General features: G+C 40.3%; 1 protein-coding gene across 2 annotated transcripts in view; it reads right to left on the reverse strand.

Moving 5' to 3' along the window:
• The window catches only part of LIPC (lipase C, hepatic type), a 406,391-nt gene that overhangs the window by 73,853 nt on the left and 319,534 nt on the right, over positions 1-13,004 (reverse strand). For both annotated transcript variants that reach the window (XM_073586971.1, XM_073586972.1), the window contains exons 6-7: positions 7,442-7,559; positions 606-839 (exon numbers count right to left, since the gene is read on the reverse strand). In XM_073586971.1, the coding sequence (XP_073443072.1) occupies positions 606-839; positions 7,442-7,559 (352 nt within the window). The remainder of the gene's footprint in view (positions 1-605; positions 840-7,441; positions 7,560-13,004) is intronic.

The raw sequence follows: 13,004 nt of genomic DNA on the forward strand, positions 1-13,004 counted from the left end.
CCTAGAAGTCTGGCTAAAGGTTAGGAAAAGCTCTCTTGAAGGCCAAGGCATAAGCCTTCTCGAAATACAACACAATTTGGATCAGATAGAACTATATTTTTTTCTTATTGCCTCTATCACAATTATTCCTTTGCAATTTTAACATTTTTATCAAAGATTTACCTGACTCTTCATCCTCTCTACATGTCTACAGTTCTCCGGAAACTGACCACCATATCTGAATTGTAGCCGCCAGCTCTTGTAGGTCTGTCTCTGCTCTATCTCTCATTTTTGTTGAGTAATTTAAGTATACTGCATATCTCTGCGTTGTGACTTATTACTCAATCTGTTAAATTAACTGATGCTGATTACAGGGAAGTAGTGATTAATTGCAGAGGGCATCTGTCGCATAGACTTTTTTTAACAATTGTAGTTTCTTCACGAATGCACCAGTGAAGCATCAATTTAATTTGCTTACAAGTTTTGTTTATTTAATCGTTGCTGCATGAAATGCAAAAAATAAATTATATAGAACTTCAAATTATGCTACATTCCAGTTTGTAAAAGTTATCTTCATTACATAGTCAATTTTTACTTTATTGTTTAGTAGAGTTATGACTTCTTACCAAAAATTCCCTGTTCTGCTATATGTCTGTACAAGTCTCGAAAATGGCAGCCAGGTTGAATGTCTCCTCCATTGGGATAAAAATCAAAGTGACCAACTCTCTCATTAATGCCAATACTTAATCCGATATGTTGTTGGGTGTTCGTATGAATGGAGTCAACAAAACTGGCATCATCTGGAGACAGGCGATCTATTGATGACATTCCTTCAAATAAAGGACCAGCAGGGTCAAGACCTAAGAAAAAAGCATACATTTAAGGCTTATATTGCACAAAGCAGCTTGGTGTTCTTAACGTTCCCTGATACATAGAATAGCCCCATAAGTGCTACCACAGATAACTCAATAATAGCCTTAGCTAAACACATACAATTGGCACATGCTTGGTTAAATACACCTATACACCTGATATGACTAAGATTTATTTTCTTCTATCATTTGAGGTAGGACCTCCTGATTGCTAGATTTAGATAACTTTCTACATTTTACCTTTCTTTATTTTATACATTAGGTCTAAAACCAAATTTGCACGGTCTCCTGTGAAGCCATAGAACACAGCCCCAGCTCTGGTTGATCTTGCCCCTCTTCCACATAAGAATTGTGACCCTCTGCAAGATTCCTCATTTCTAAAGGAACTGCACCTTAATGTGTGGATCCAAGACCTGCCTATCTTCCTCCTGGTAATGAAATGAGCTGAACAAGTGTACAAAAAGCGCCAGGAGGGTACACTTAGTTTTTTTTGCCAACTTTTTTATATGTTTCTAGTTAAGATTGCTTTAAGATTGCATTTATCTTACTGACAAGTGACGAACTGACTTGTCAGTAAATTTAATCATGTGATACAACTGTTATTACAATGAGAAATACTTGCCTAGATTGACCTGTTATTCTTATTGACTGAGTTTGTAAATGAATCATAAAATAATGAACATCTGATGAGCAGATAAATCAGTGTTATTCTATGTCACTACTGCACTAAAGGAACAGTAGCATCAAACCCCACTAATCCTGTAATATTTTGGTACAAATTACTAATCAGCAGTATTGTAATTCTGCATTGTTCATTACTGAAGGGATTAGAGATATTCTTAGATATTTTCCGAACTTTTCTTAATAATTGTGCGGGATTAGTATTGTGAAGCTACTGCTGATCTCTGTAAATATAGCGTTAACAATATTCAAATCAGTTTCTACACTGGCGGCCTGTCTCACAGCTCTGTGCTATGTGTGGTGAGCAACATTGTACAGATGAGACATTTTAGCTGAGTCTGTATGGTAAGTAGTTGCCCATAGAATCATAGAATGGTAGAGTTGGAAGGGACCTCCTGGGTCATCTGGTCCAACTCCCTGCTCAAAGCAGGAGTCACTAAATCATCCCAGACAGATGTTTGTTCAGCCCCTGCTTGAAGACTTCCATTGAAGGAGAACTCACCACCTCTCCTCTCCTTAGATTTATCAGTGCTAAAAACGAATAATGAAATCAGTTATAAGTTATGTCTTGACATATAGGATAAGTCACAGAGTCTTCCAAACATTCTCCAAGGTTTTGTTTTATAAGAAATCCTGCAAAGCCTTCTAAATTTTATATATATATATATATATATATATATATATATATATATATATATATATATATATTATATATGTTAATGGGGGCACGTGCACCTCCAGTTGTGAGATTGTGGGGGAAATTCATTAAAGGAATACTCCCTTGTCGTTGTTGGAAGCCTGACTGCTGGAATCTGCACCGATTGACCAAACAGGGACCTTTTAACCCCTTTAGAATGGAGCTGCAGTGAATATGCTAAAAAACAAATACGGTACTTTCATTCCATATGGGGCTGCCAAGTACTGTGCTTAGCTTTTCTTGACAGCCCCTTAGAGAATGAATGTAGATGCAGTTCAATTTTGAAAAGGGGATTAAAAATACCCTGATCTGCCAATTAGTGCGGGTCGCAGCAACTGGAAACTCAGTGACCAGCAAATTATTACTTATCCTGAAGACAGGTGATGACCTGCTTTCACTGAACAGTCCCTTTATATGCTTTTACATCAGATTTCTGGCAAATAGAAGTTAATTGCTATTGTTTTTTGCAACTCAGTTATTCAAAGTTTCTCTGACTTTTGACATCTAGAAGCTGGCTTCTTGTCTGAAAAAAAATCTAAATGGGTCAATGAGGGAGGGGAATGGCCAATCACAGCCTGCGAGAATCACTATAATTTTCACCAGAAAGTGGCATAGAGTATAGCAGGAACCTACACCATATCTGATTCTGGTGCACATATGGCCTTAAGATGTATTGGATTCATTAAGTTTATTATTATTTTTTTAAGAATTCTTAAATTTAAAAGGGTATTTTGATGATTTGAGATGTTAACCTATCTGAAGGATAGGCTATAGTTTCAAGATCAGGACTAATCTGAGACCAGGGCCGTATTTCCCATTAGGCACTCGTGGGCCTGTGCCTGGGGCAGGACTCTGTGGAGGGGTAGCACCTTAGCCATGTTTTTTTTTTTTCTCCCTCCGGTCGGTCCAAATACGGCCCTGTCTGAGACCCCCACTGATCACCAGCAATGAGGTTGAAATGGGATAGCAGCAAAGCAGTCACACTCCAACTCCATTAAATCTTTATGTAAATCCCAGAAACAATAGGGCACGTCACTTGGCTATCTCTCACTGCCTCATAGAGAATTAATTGAATGACAGTCCACACGATCAACCTGTAATCCATTAAAAACGGAGACAAAAGTCGAGCTTACTAATAAACTGTGAAGGTTTAGACAATGGGGCCTCACTTTTTCTTGAAGTTATCACCTAGCCCATGGAGAGGTGATAACTACTTTTTACTGACATACACCTTTAAACAAAGTAGATGACCTTGAATGTTTGATGAATGAAACCTAGATTACAGGGAGCTAAGTTATTTACAAACCTGTTCATTTTTAACATTGGCAAAAGATTTGCCTAGGCTAGACAAGGTCTTAGAAGCCTTTTTTGATTTGAACATCTATCTTCCAAATGGGCGGACTAAAGATAGCCAGGCAGCTTATTCTGGGTGGTCCCCTGTTCACCTAACATTTCATATGACAGATGCCGAGTGTGTTATGTCAGATGACTTCTCACATGAAGATGAGCCATGTGTTGGACACACATCCCCCTTGGTGTTCATTTTGTAAACATTACCAGAGAGCAGAGATCGTGACGTCCTTTCCCTCAGACAGCACTATGCATAATTATTCTGCCACCGATATACGTGTGTTATGAGTGAGTCACCGGAGGAGGAAAAACCAAACACACAAGCTAAGTCCGGAAAACCGGAGAGGTTGGTAGCTAGCGGATTTCAGACCCCTGATCCTATTCACCACAACTAACAGTAGCCGTGGGGGGTTCCTACAGTGCCCTAGACCCCTCGTCACAGCCGGAGAGCTAAATAAGCCTAAAGAAAGAAAGGGGAAATCTAAACTGCCCCAGAGCAGACCCCAAAGCAATAGACAGCCCCCAACATGTATTGTCGGTGAAAAACAGATGAAAACACAAACACAGACAGAAAGACAGGCTGAGCAAATGATGGGGCCCAACTAACTAGATAGGAAAGGACAGAAAAGATGCTGGCTGCAATCACGCAAAAAACCCTGCCAAAAATAATGTCCAACACGTCTGATAGAAAAGGCCCTGAAGTCACTAGACTTCAAAATCAGTATATCAGCACTCAGGTATATTCTGAAGACAGAGCAAAGAGATCAACTGATCAGAGACAAAAATGGAGTTCAGCCCGTCCCAACCAGGGCAGGCTGAACACAAACACTAAGTAAACAGACAAAATCTCATGGAAAAATAGCAGAGCAAAAACTTAGCTTTTACTAGACAGGAACTAAACAGGATGCCAGAGCTCAGAGCAGAAAGGATCACCAGCAACCCTGTAGGGCGTCGGCTGCCTTATATCCACTCAGAAATTCCGGATGTCCAATCACACTCCACCTGTTCAGATGACAGGTACTTCCCATCCAGATCAATTTCACTACCTCCTTTCACCAGCAGAGGGAGTTCATCAGACATCAGAGGTGAAGGAGAAAATGAACTCATAACATACGTGGATGAGATGTGTCTGAGGGATGTGATCACAAATCTCTATATAAACAATGGCGGATAGCGTTACTCGCCAGCCTGTGCTCCCAATCCCTATCAGCGGCGCGTGGTGGTCCAGAAGGATGATGCAGTGATGAATTCAACTAGCTTTATTTACAGTACCTTGATGAGATGAGATGTCAAAGAAGATGAAGAAATGGAGATGAGGTAGGAGTGAGTACTGTAGTTTAGAGCTGTTATAGAAGCACCAGATTAGAGATGATAGGAGCTCCAGGTTGGAGGTAACAAGAGAATCCTTTCTCCAGCTCTGCAGCGCATGTCTGTTACAAGATGGCCCGGAGTACAAAAACAGGAAACAGAACAAAAAAGATAGGAGGAGCTATAGACAGAGAGGTATTATGGGAAAGTACCATAACAAAATATTACAGTGTAATACAGCAATGGCCAGTAGATGGCAGCAAAGTATAACAAATACAATAGATGATAAACTAAGTATATACCATTACATAAATGTCCATGTATGGCTGAAAGTCTATCAGAATAAACTGAAACAGCACAATAATAAAGTAGGACATTTTCTAATAGGAGACAGTACTATACATAATGAGAGAGCATATTATGTAGTAAGGGACAAAGCTATACATATGGAGAACCTCTATGTATTAACAAGCAATGCTATACATAATGCGAGAACAGCATGTTTTACTGGACGGTACTATAAATTATAATAGAGAACACTGTGTAATACTGGGCACTATACATAAGAGAGAATATGATGTAATTAGGGATGACTATACATAAGAAAGAACGGCTATGTAATAACAGAGGGCGCAATATATAATAAGAATACACTATGTAAGAAGCGATAGAGCGATAGTTAACAATAGATAACCACTATTTAGAAGAAATGGCACTATGCATAATGAGAGAACTACTATGTAATAAGGGATGACATCATACATAAGGGTGAACTACTATGTAATAAGTGATGATGCTATAAATCATCATATAAGTTGATTTACAAACGAAACTGTAACTCATCTTCTCTCTGCACACCATACAATATAGATACAGAAAAAATATTTACAACCAGTGACTTGCTAATGATGTCTCATCATTTTCTTTGTTCTATTCTTCATCTAATCAGTCCTACATTTTGACATCTTTCAGTCATGATACATCATGGCATAGTTTGTCATAAAAATCATAATGCCCCTTGAAAATATCAAGGTCACGTATATTTGCCTCCTGAATACACCCTGTCTGTGGCAGCCCCTCTGAATATAAATATGTTCTTCACCATTATTATATATTTAGCCACTGTGCACACCCCATTGGAAAAATAAATTAATAAACCCATCATTAAAAATGTTAATTAGCCACTGAGCCTCTCTCCACTTCAATTCATTACCCACTATCCGGTGTCCTTTCTCCCTCTAGTCCTCTGTGCTTCTCCCCTATCTCTTGCCAATACTTTGTCAATGTCCTGTGTTCTTCCTGCCCTCCACAGTTTTCTCCCCCAACTGTTCTCCACTCCAGTGTGCTGTTTCTCCCTACACTGTACTCCACTCCACACTGTACCCATCATTGTTCTCTTCCATCTTCTGCCCCTCATTGTGTTCTCCCTTTCAATGTGCTGCTCCCCCTCATGGCTCATTGTGTTGCTTCCCCCTTTTGTGCTTCCCATTGTGATCCTCCCTCCGCATTGTGCTCAACTCTCTCCTTGAGCCCCCCCTCATTGTCCTCTCCTCTCATTGTCCTCTCCGGCTCTTTGTACTCTCCCACTCTTTGTGCTCTCCTGCACTGTAATTCCCCTCTCTGCTCTGTCCTCCATTGTGCTGCTCCCCAACATTGCATTCTCCACCATTGTGCTGTTCACTCTCTTGATGCACTCCATTGTGCTCTCGGTGTCTGTGCTAGTCATCCAATGACCCTAACATTGTGCTTTGTCCCTTTATATAGAGCTTTCAGGCCTCCACAGAAACCAGACTCCAGGAGTAGATACGATGTGCACTCCTATATCCGGCCTGCTTTATAGTTTTAGCAATCTTGAAAACAATTTGGAGTGCTTTATATATGAACTATATGTGTTAAATTCCAGTCCTAAAATGATGAGCCACGTCTGCAGGAGAAAGAGGAGTGTTTTGTTGTTTTTTTTAAACAGTCTGCAATACATATCAATCCACTGTAGAAATTGTAATTTTTACATTCTGGTGTGGTTTATACCTCATTTCTTTGCTATGTTTAATTTGAATGAAGAAAAGCCGAATTACAAAAATAAAAATCAGGAAAAAGACAATAAAAGAAAGCAACGATAAAACCCTTCTGTGTCCTGATCTATATATACACAGATAAACAATAGTGAAATAGTCAAACACTAGTATGTGGAATTATGTAGCGCTTCATAAAACTACTATTCTTCAAAGTGCATAGCAGGCGAAACAGCTGCATAATTAAACAGACAGCTAACCATAAAGTGCAATTATAGGAGAGAGATGAAGCTTTATAGTTCACCATTGGGGTTCTATGCTGTAATATAAACGAAATCTACTTTTTTTTCATGCTTTTCTTTTTTATTATGTTTGGTGGAATGATTGCTAGTATTTGCCTGTAACCAGTACCGGTGATTGGATGTGACTCCTGGAAGCACGCTATTACACAGTGCGGTATGAGATTGTGAATTGGATTTGTCAATTGTTTATGGCAATGACTGAGTTGTGTTGCAGGATTGTAGTAAATAATTAGAAATTACCTGTAATTCTTCCAATCTTGTCTGATCCGTTAACATAACTGCCAGCAAATCCTGATACATGAGCTCCAAGGCTGTATCCAATCAAATGAACATTACTTCTAGGAAATTGGATGGATGACTGGAAAACATCATGAATTAGAAATCAAGACAACTACTAGATGAGGACAGGACAATGTGTGTTATTGAGGAGGCAGTACAATTAAAATGACAGCAGGAAAGAACGAATAGCAGCCCCAGTTATACAGTAAGGCCAGGTTCATGGGTCTTTATTGCAGTTTTGGTAAATGGAGTGTTGCGGATTCCCAAATGCAGTTGCATTTTTTCTAATGCCATTCAATAGATTTTGTTGAGAGTAAAAGTTGTACATGATTAAAAAAATAGGGTATTTTCTCCAGGACTGGTTTTATAACTATCCCCAGGTTGTGTGCGTTATTGCCGATCAGCCCAATTCACTTCAATGGAGTGGAACTGCAATACCAGGTGTAGCCCATGAACAAGACTGGTGCTGTTCCTAATCCTCCATAACCCCTTTAATATTTCATTGTGGTGTCCTATTCACTATAAGCTCACAAATGGAAAAAGGGGTTAAACTAGCTTATTAGAATTACGAAAGTTTCCAATGTGCACATAACTCCATCCTGACCAGATGTCATTAGGATGCAGAAGAAACATCAGAGAGTCTGGAACATTTCTTACATTTTTTTCTCCATTATTATTCATTCTTTGAAGAAGTTGTCCAGGACTTTTATTTTGGTGGTCTATCCTTAGAATAGGTCATCAATATCCAATTGGTAGGGGTACGACATGTCACCCCCTTATCATCCCCTTATCTAGGTGTCGGCGGCCAGATGTGCTGAGTTGCGGGGTTGCACAGCCCACCTCTATCAACTGCATAGTGGCCGTAGCCTGGGACTGCAAATCCACCCCCTATTTGATGTTAGATGAAGTTTCTGGATAACTGGAAAGGAAGGAATAATGGACATTCTACTATAAATCATTAAAGGGGGTGTCATGGACTATGATACGAATTACTGCCCTTTGGATGGGTCATGAATATCAGATCAGTGGGGGTCTAAAACTGCACCACTCAGCTGATACTTTGTTACGACCGCTGTAAATTGATAATGTACAGTTGTGGCCAAAAGTATTGACACCCCTGCAATTCTGTCAGATAATACTCAGTGTCTTCCTGAAAATGATTGCAAACACAAATTCTTTGGTATTATTATCTTCATTTAATTTGTCTTAAATGAAAGAACACAAAAGAAAATGAAGCAAAAAGCAAAACATTGATCATTTCACACAAAACTCCAAAAATGGGCCAGACAAAAGTATTGGCACCCTCAGCCTAATACTTGGTTGCACAACCTTTAGCCAAAATAACTGCGACCAACCGCTTCTGGTAACCATCAATGAGTTTCTTACAATGCTGCAAAGCAACCCCAAAACATCAGGGAACCTCCGCCATGTTTGACTGTAGGGACTGTGTTCTTTTCTTTGAACGCCTCTTTTATTTCTCCTGTAAACTCTATGTTGATGCCTTTGCCCAAAAAGCTCTACTTTTGTCTCATCTGACCAGAGAACATTCTTCCAAAACATTTCAGGCTTTTTCAGGTAAGTTTTGGCAAACTCCAGCCTGGCTTTTTTATGTCTCGGGGTAAGAAGTGGGGTCTTCCTGGGTCTCCTACCATACAGTCCCTTTTCACTCAGACGCCGACGGATAGTAGGGTTGACACTGTTGTACCCTCGGACTTCAGGGCAGCTTGAACTTGCTTGGATGTTAGTCGAGGTTCTTTATCCAACATCCGCACAATCTTGCGTTGAAATCTCTTGTCAATTTTTCTTGTCCGTCCACATCTAGGGAGGTTAGCCACGGTGCCATGGGCTTTAAACTTCTTGATGACACTGCGCACGGTAGACACAGGAACATTCAGGTCTTTGGAGATGGACTTGTAGCCTTGAGATTGCTCATGCTTCCTCACAATTTGGTTTCTCAAGTCCTCAGACAGTTCTTTGGTCTTCTTTCTTTTCTCCATGCTCAATGTTGTACACACAAGGACACAGGACAGAGGTTGAGTCAACTTTAATCCATGTCAACTGGCTGCAAGTGTGATTTAGTTATTGCCAACACCTCTTAGGTGCCACAGGTAAGTTACAGGCACTGTTAATTACACAAATTAGAGAAGCATCACATGATTTTTCGAACAGTGCCAATACTTTTGTCCACCCTCTTTTTTATGTTTGGTGTGGAATTATATCCAATTTGGCTTTAGGACAATTCTTTTTGTGTTTTTTTCATTTAAGACAAATTAAATGAAGATAATAATACCAAAGAATTTGTGTTTGCAATCATTTTCAGGAAGAAACTGAGTATTATCTGACAGAATTGCAGGGGTGTCAATACTTTTGGCCACAGCTGTATAAACCTGGAACATCATAGCTCCATACACTGCGTAGTGGCTATTCTCATGAAGTTCCCATTGAAGGGAATGTGGTAAGCCACAGTACCACAGAATCGTGCTATTCAGTATAAACGCTGTAGTGTTCTGGCTCAATACATTGTGCACCTCAGGCAATCCCGACCAGAATGGTGGACGATATATTGATGACCTCTCCTGAGGAAAGGTCTATAATATCTTGTTCCCAGAGTGCCCCTTTAAGGGTATGAGGAATAGGCAAGAATTATTACACCCATATAAAAGCAAGAGGCAGTAGATAAAATGCTTTTTATACAAGTCCAAGAATTCTCTAATGCAAACACAGATGTGAATATTCTTATTATATGTCTTATCCTTATATGTTATTGGATATGCTCAGTAAAGGGGATCCTAAACATTTGCCGCACAATAACTGTCTGCTCTTCTCTGGGGTATTTTTGTTCCAGCTGTGTTGTGATGCAGTAATAATATTTTACTTTTACAGAAAGAATAAATCGTTCCATCACCTTTCTACGTGGACATGTGGGGTATAAACAAGATCATTTCCCCTGTTTATGATTTCCTTTGTGAGTAAAGTGATTCCAAGCCTCTAAAAATGACAAGTCACCAATGCAAATGAGGAAGCAGAAGCCCAGGCAAATAAATATAGCGGTTATGTTTTACAATGCAAATGTTTGTGCTGGCACCAGTACACGCGGCAGAGTAGTTAACTTAGCTGAACATCTTGAGGCTGATTATATGGCTGCTGAACTACTGCGGTAACAATGCTATAAAAGTAAGGGGAGAGGAGTAAATCTGGCAGGTGCATTACTGTCCAAATGGAAAGAAATACAGTTCTGAGCTGGACATCAAATAGACTCACACACGTCTGCCACTTGTTATCTCAGTCCCCGCCCGCTGTTAGCTACTAACTATATATAATTATATGGTAATGATATTGCTTTTCTTTATGACTAATCTCGATTTAGCATCCTGCTTTTATTTTGCATACAATCACAAATGAGGTAATTATAGGAGAGCTGAAAGCAGGTTCTATCACATATAACTCATTTTGTTTATGAGATAAAAAGTTATAATATAAGTTAGGCGAAAGTTTTTGGGGAGCAGTCCCTGCTCATATATGTTCCCTAAGGGTGTTTTCACATTGAGCTTAGGCACCCGTTCAGTGGCCCCATCTGGGCTTACATCCGAACCCCCCACAAAACAGGATTTAGACTACAATGATGCCAACAGAGCTAATGTGTGCTCTACTGTGCATCATTTTCGAGTGTATACGCCTACTGGGTGCAGACACAGTAGTATCCCATAGTTTAATGTCAGACTGGTGGGCTTTGGACCCTATAAGTCAAGACTCTGACTTTTAACCTTACCAAACAAGTGCAAGTCTACATTTAACATTGTAAATTCTATTTTTATTGTACACACTGGAATGTATATAAAGGATATATGACTTCCATTATTTAATCACAGATTCCAAGTATATATAAAATGTGTACCATTACAAATTTCAAAAACATTAAGACCTTGATTCAGAGAAGCAAAATGGGCAAAGCTGGGGAGTGACTAATATATGTCGTGTGGTGGCGTACCTTACATCAGAAAACTTACACCCATCTCTCAAATGTGGTGAGGGGCATGCCAGTTCTCAGATGCACTGGATTCATTAAAGGGGCTGTCCAGTCTAAAACGATAAGTCTGCAGTGACTCTATGTTACTGCAGACTTATGAATCTTCCCAGCGCACACACTGCCCGTTGTGAGAATTTCTCCTGTGACAGTGTGAAGAGATGGACATATTGCCCACGTTCCCCCTTAATGAAACGAGTGTTGTTGCAATGTGAATTGTGATGTGTGTTAAATATGTTAGTAATGTTGATAATGTGAATTGCTGACAGTAGGGATAGCGATAGGTACATGGAGGGAAGTTTGAGAGCTGCCACGAGATACATCCAAATTGGTTGAGCAAAATCACATGTGAGAATAGGGTGCCCGTCCCAGCTAGTTTGCATTGTGAAATAGAGAAAAAAAAGGGTTCCATTAGTAAAGTTGATAATGTGAATTGCCTGACAGTAGGGATAGCAATAGTTGATGTTTGGGACTAGTCCAGAGTGGCAGGGGATAACTTGAAGGGGAAGTGACAGTTTCCTTGTAATGAGTCAGATATGGCCCAGAGCCCAAGGTCTAATGTGAGTAGTGCCACATCTTTGGGGGTCCCTAATATGAACGAAGACCAAAGGAAAGAGCGTGATGTGGAGCAGAGCAGTAAAGTGTAAATGTGACTGAGAGACAGTTATTCTCTGGACACGGGCCCTGGGAGAGGACGCCTAACAGTAAGGCCCAGAGTTTAAAACTCCTGAAGGTAGCATGCCTAGACAGGACTGAGTACACAAGACAAATAGCGTGCCCCGGGGCAGATTTCCAGATAGTCAGAAATAGCATTAGTGAAGATAAGTATCGGCCATAACGGCACCATAGCTCCCCTAAGGGGAAAAAAGATGCAGAACCGCGGGTTGAGTAAAGGACTCTTGCTAAGCTGAACTGTAGTGTTGAACTGGGAAGTGGAAGTAGTGGGAAACAGTGGATACAGAGGACAAGTAAAAAAAGTAAAGAGGAAGGAATTGAAACTATGTGAAAATTTCTCCTAATTGTGAAGGAAACATTCATAAGACTGTGTACCCGCTATCTCCTGTATATATTCCCTACTAAGTTTCCGTTCAGTAATAAGTTTATTTTTCAGCAGTGATCTCTCTCACTGAACTGTGAAACATCTGCTTCTGGCAAAACCGCGTCATCAGTTACATGTGGCCTATACTGGTATACAGTAGCGCCCTCACAGCACAAGTCCACACACTTAGCCAGGACCCCCACTTTCATGTAACGTGCTGGGGCGTTTGAGATGAGTTCCTCGCCAATGGCTACCACCCCGCACCTCATTACATCAGTGCTGGGAACGACGGTCACGTGACCACTAGTATGTGATATTCATGCTCCCGGACGGAATCTGACTGGTTTCTTTCCAGCCTCGTGCAATACACATGTGTATGGCGGTGGCGGGGACTCTCACTTGCTCTCCTCCTCCTTCACATGGAGTCCATGCGACCTCCAACAGGTTCCTTTCTGTTTACC

This window comes from Dendrobates tinctorius, unplaced genomic scaffold (genome assembly GCF_039654945.1).
Source record: "Dendrobates tinctorius isolate UK_male_01 unplaced genomic scaffold, ASM3965494v1 ptg000097l, whole genome shotgun sequence".
NCBI classification, from domain to species: domain Eukaryota; kingdom Metazoa; phylum Chordata; class Amphibia; order Anura; family Dendrobatidae; genus Dendrobates; species Dendrobates tinctorius.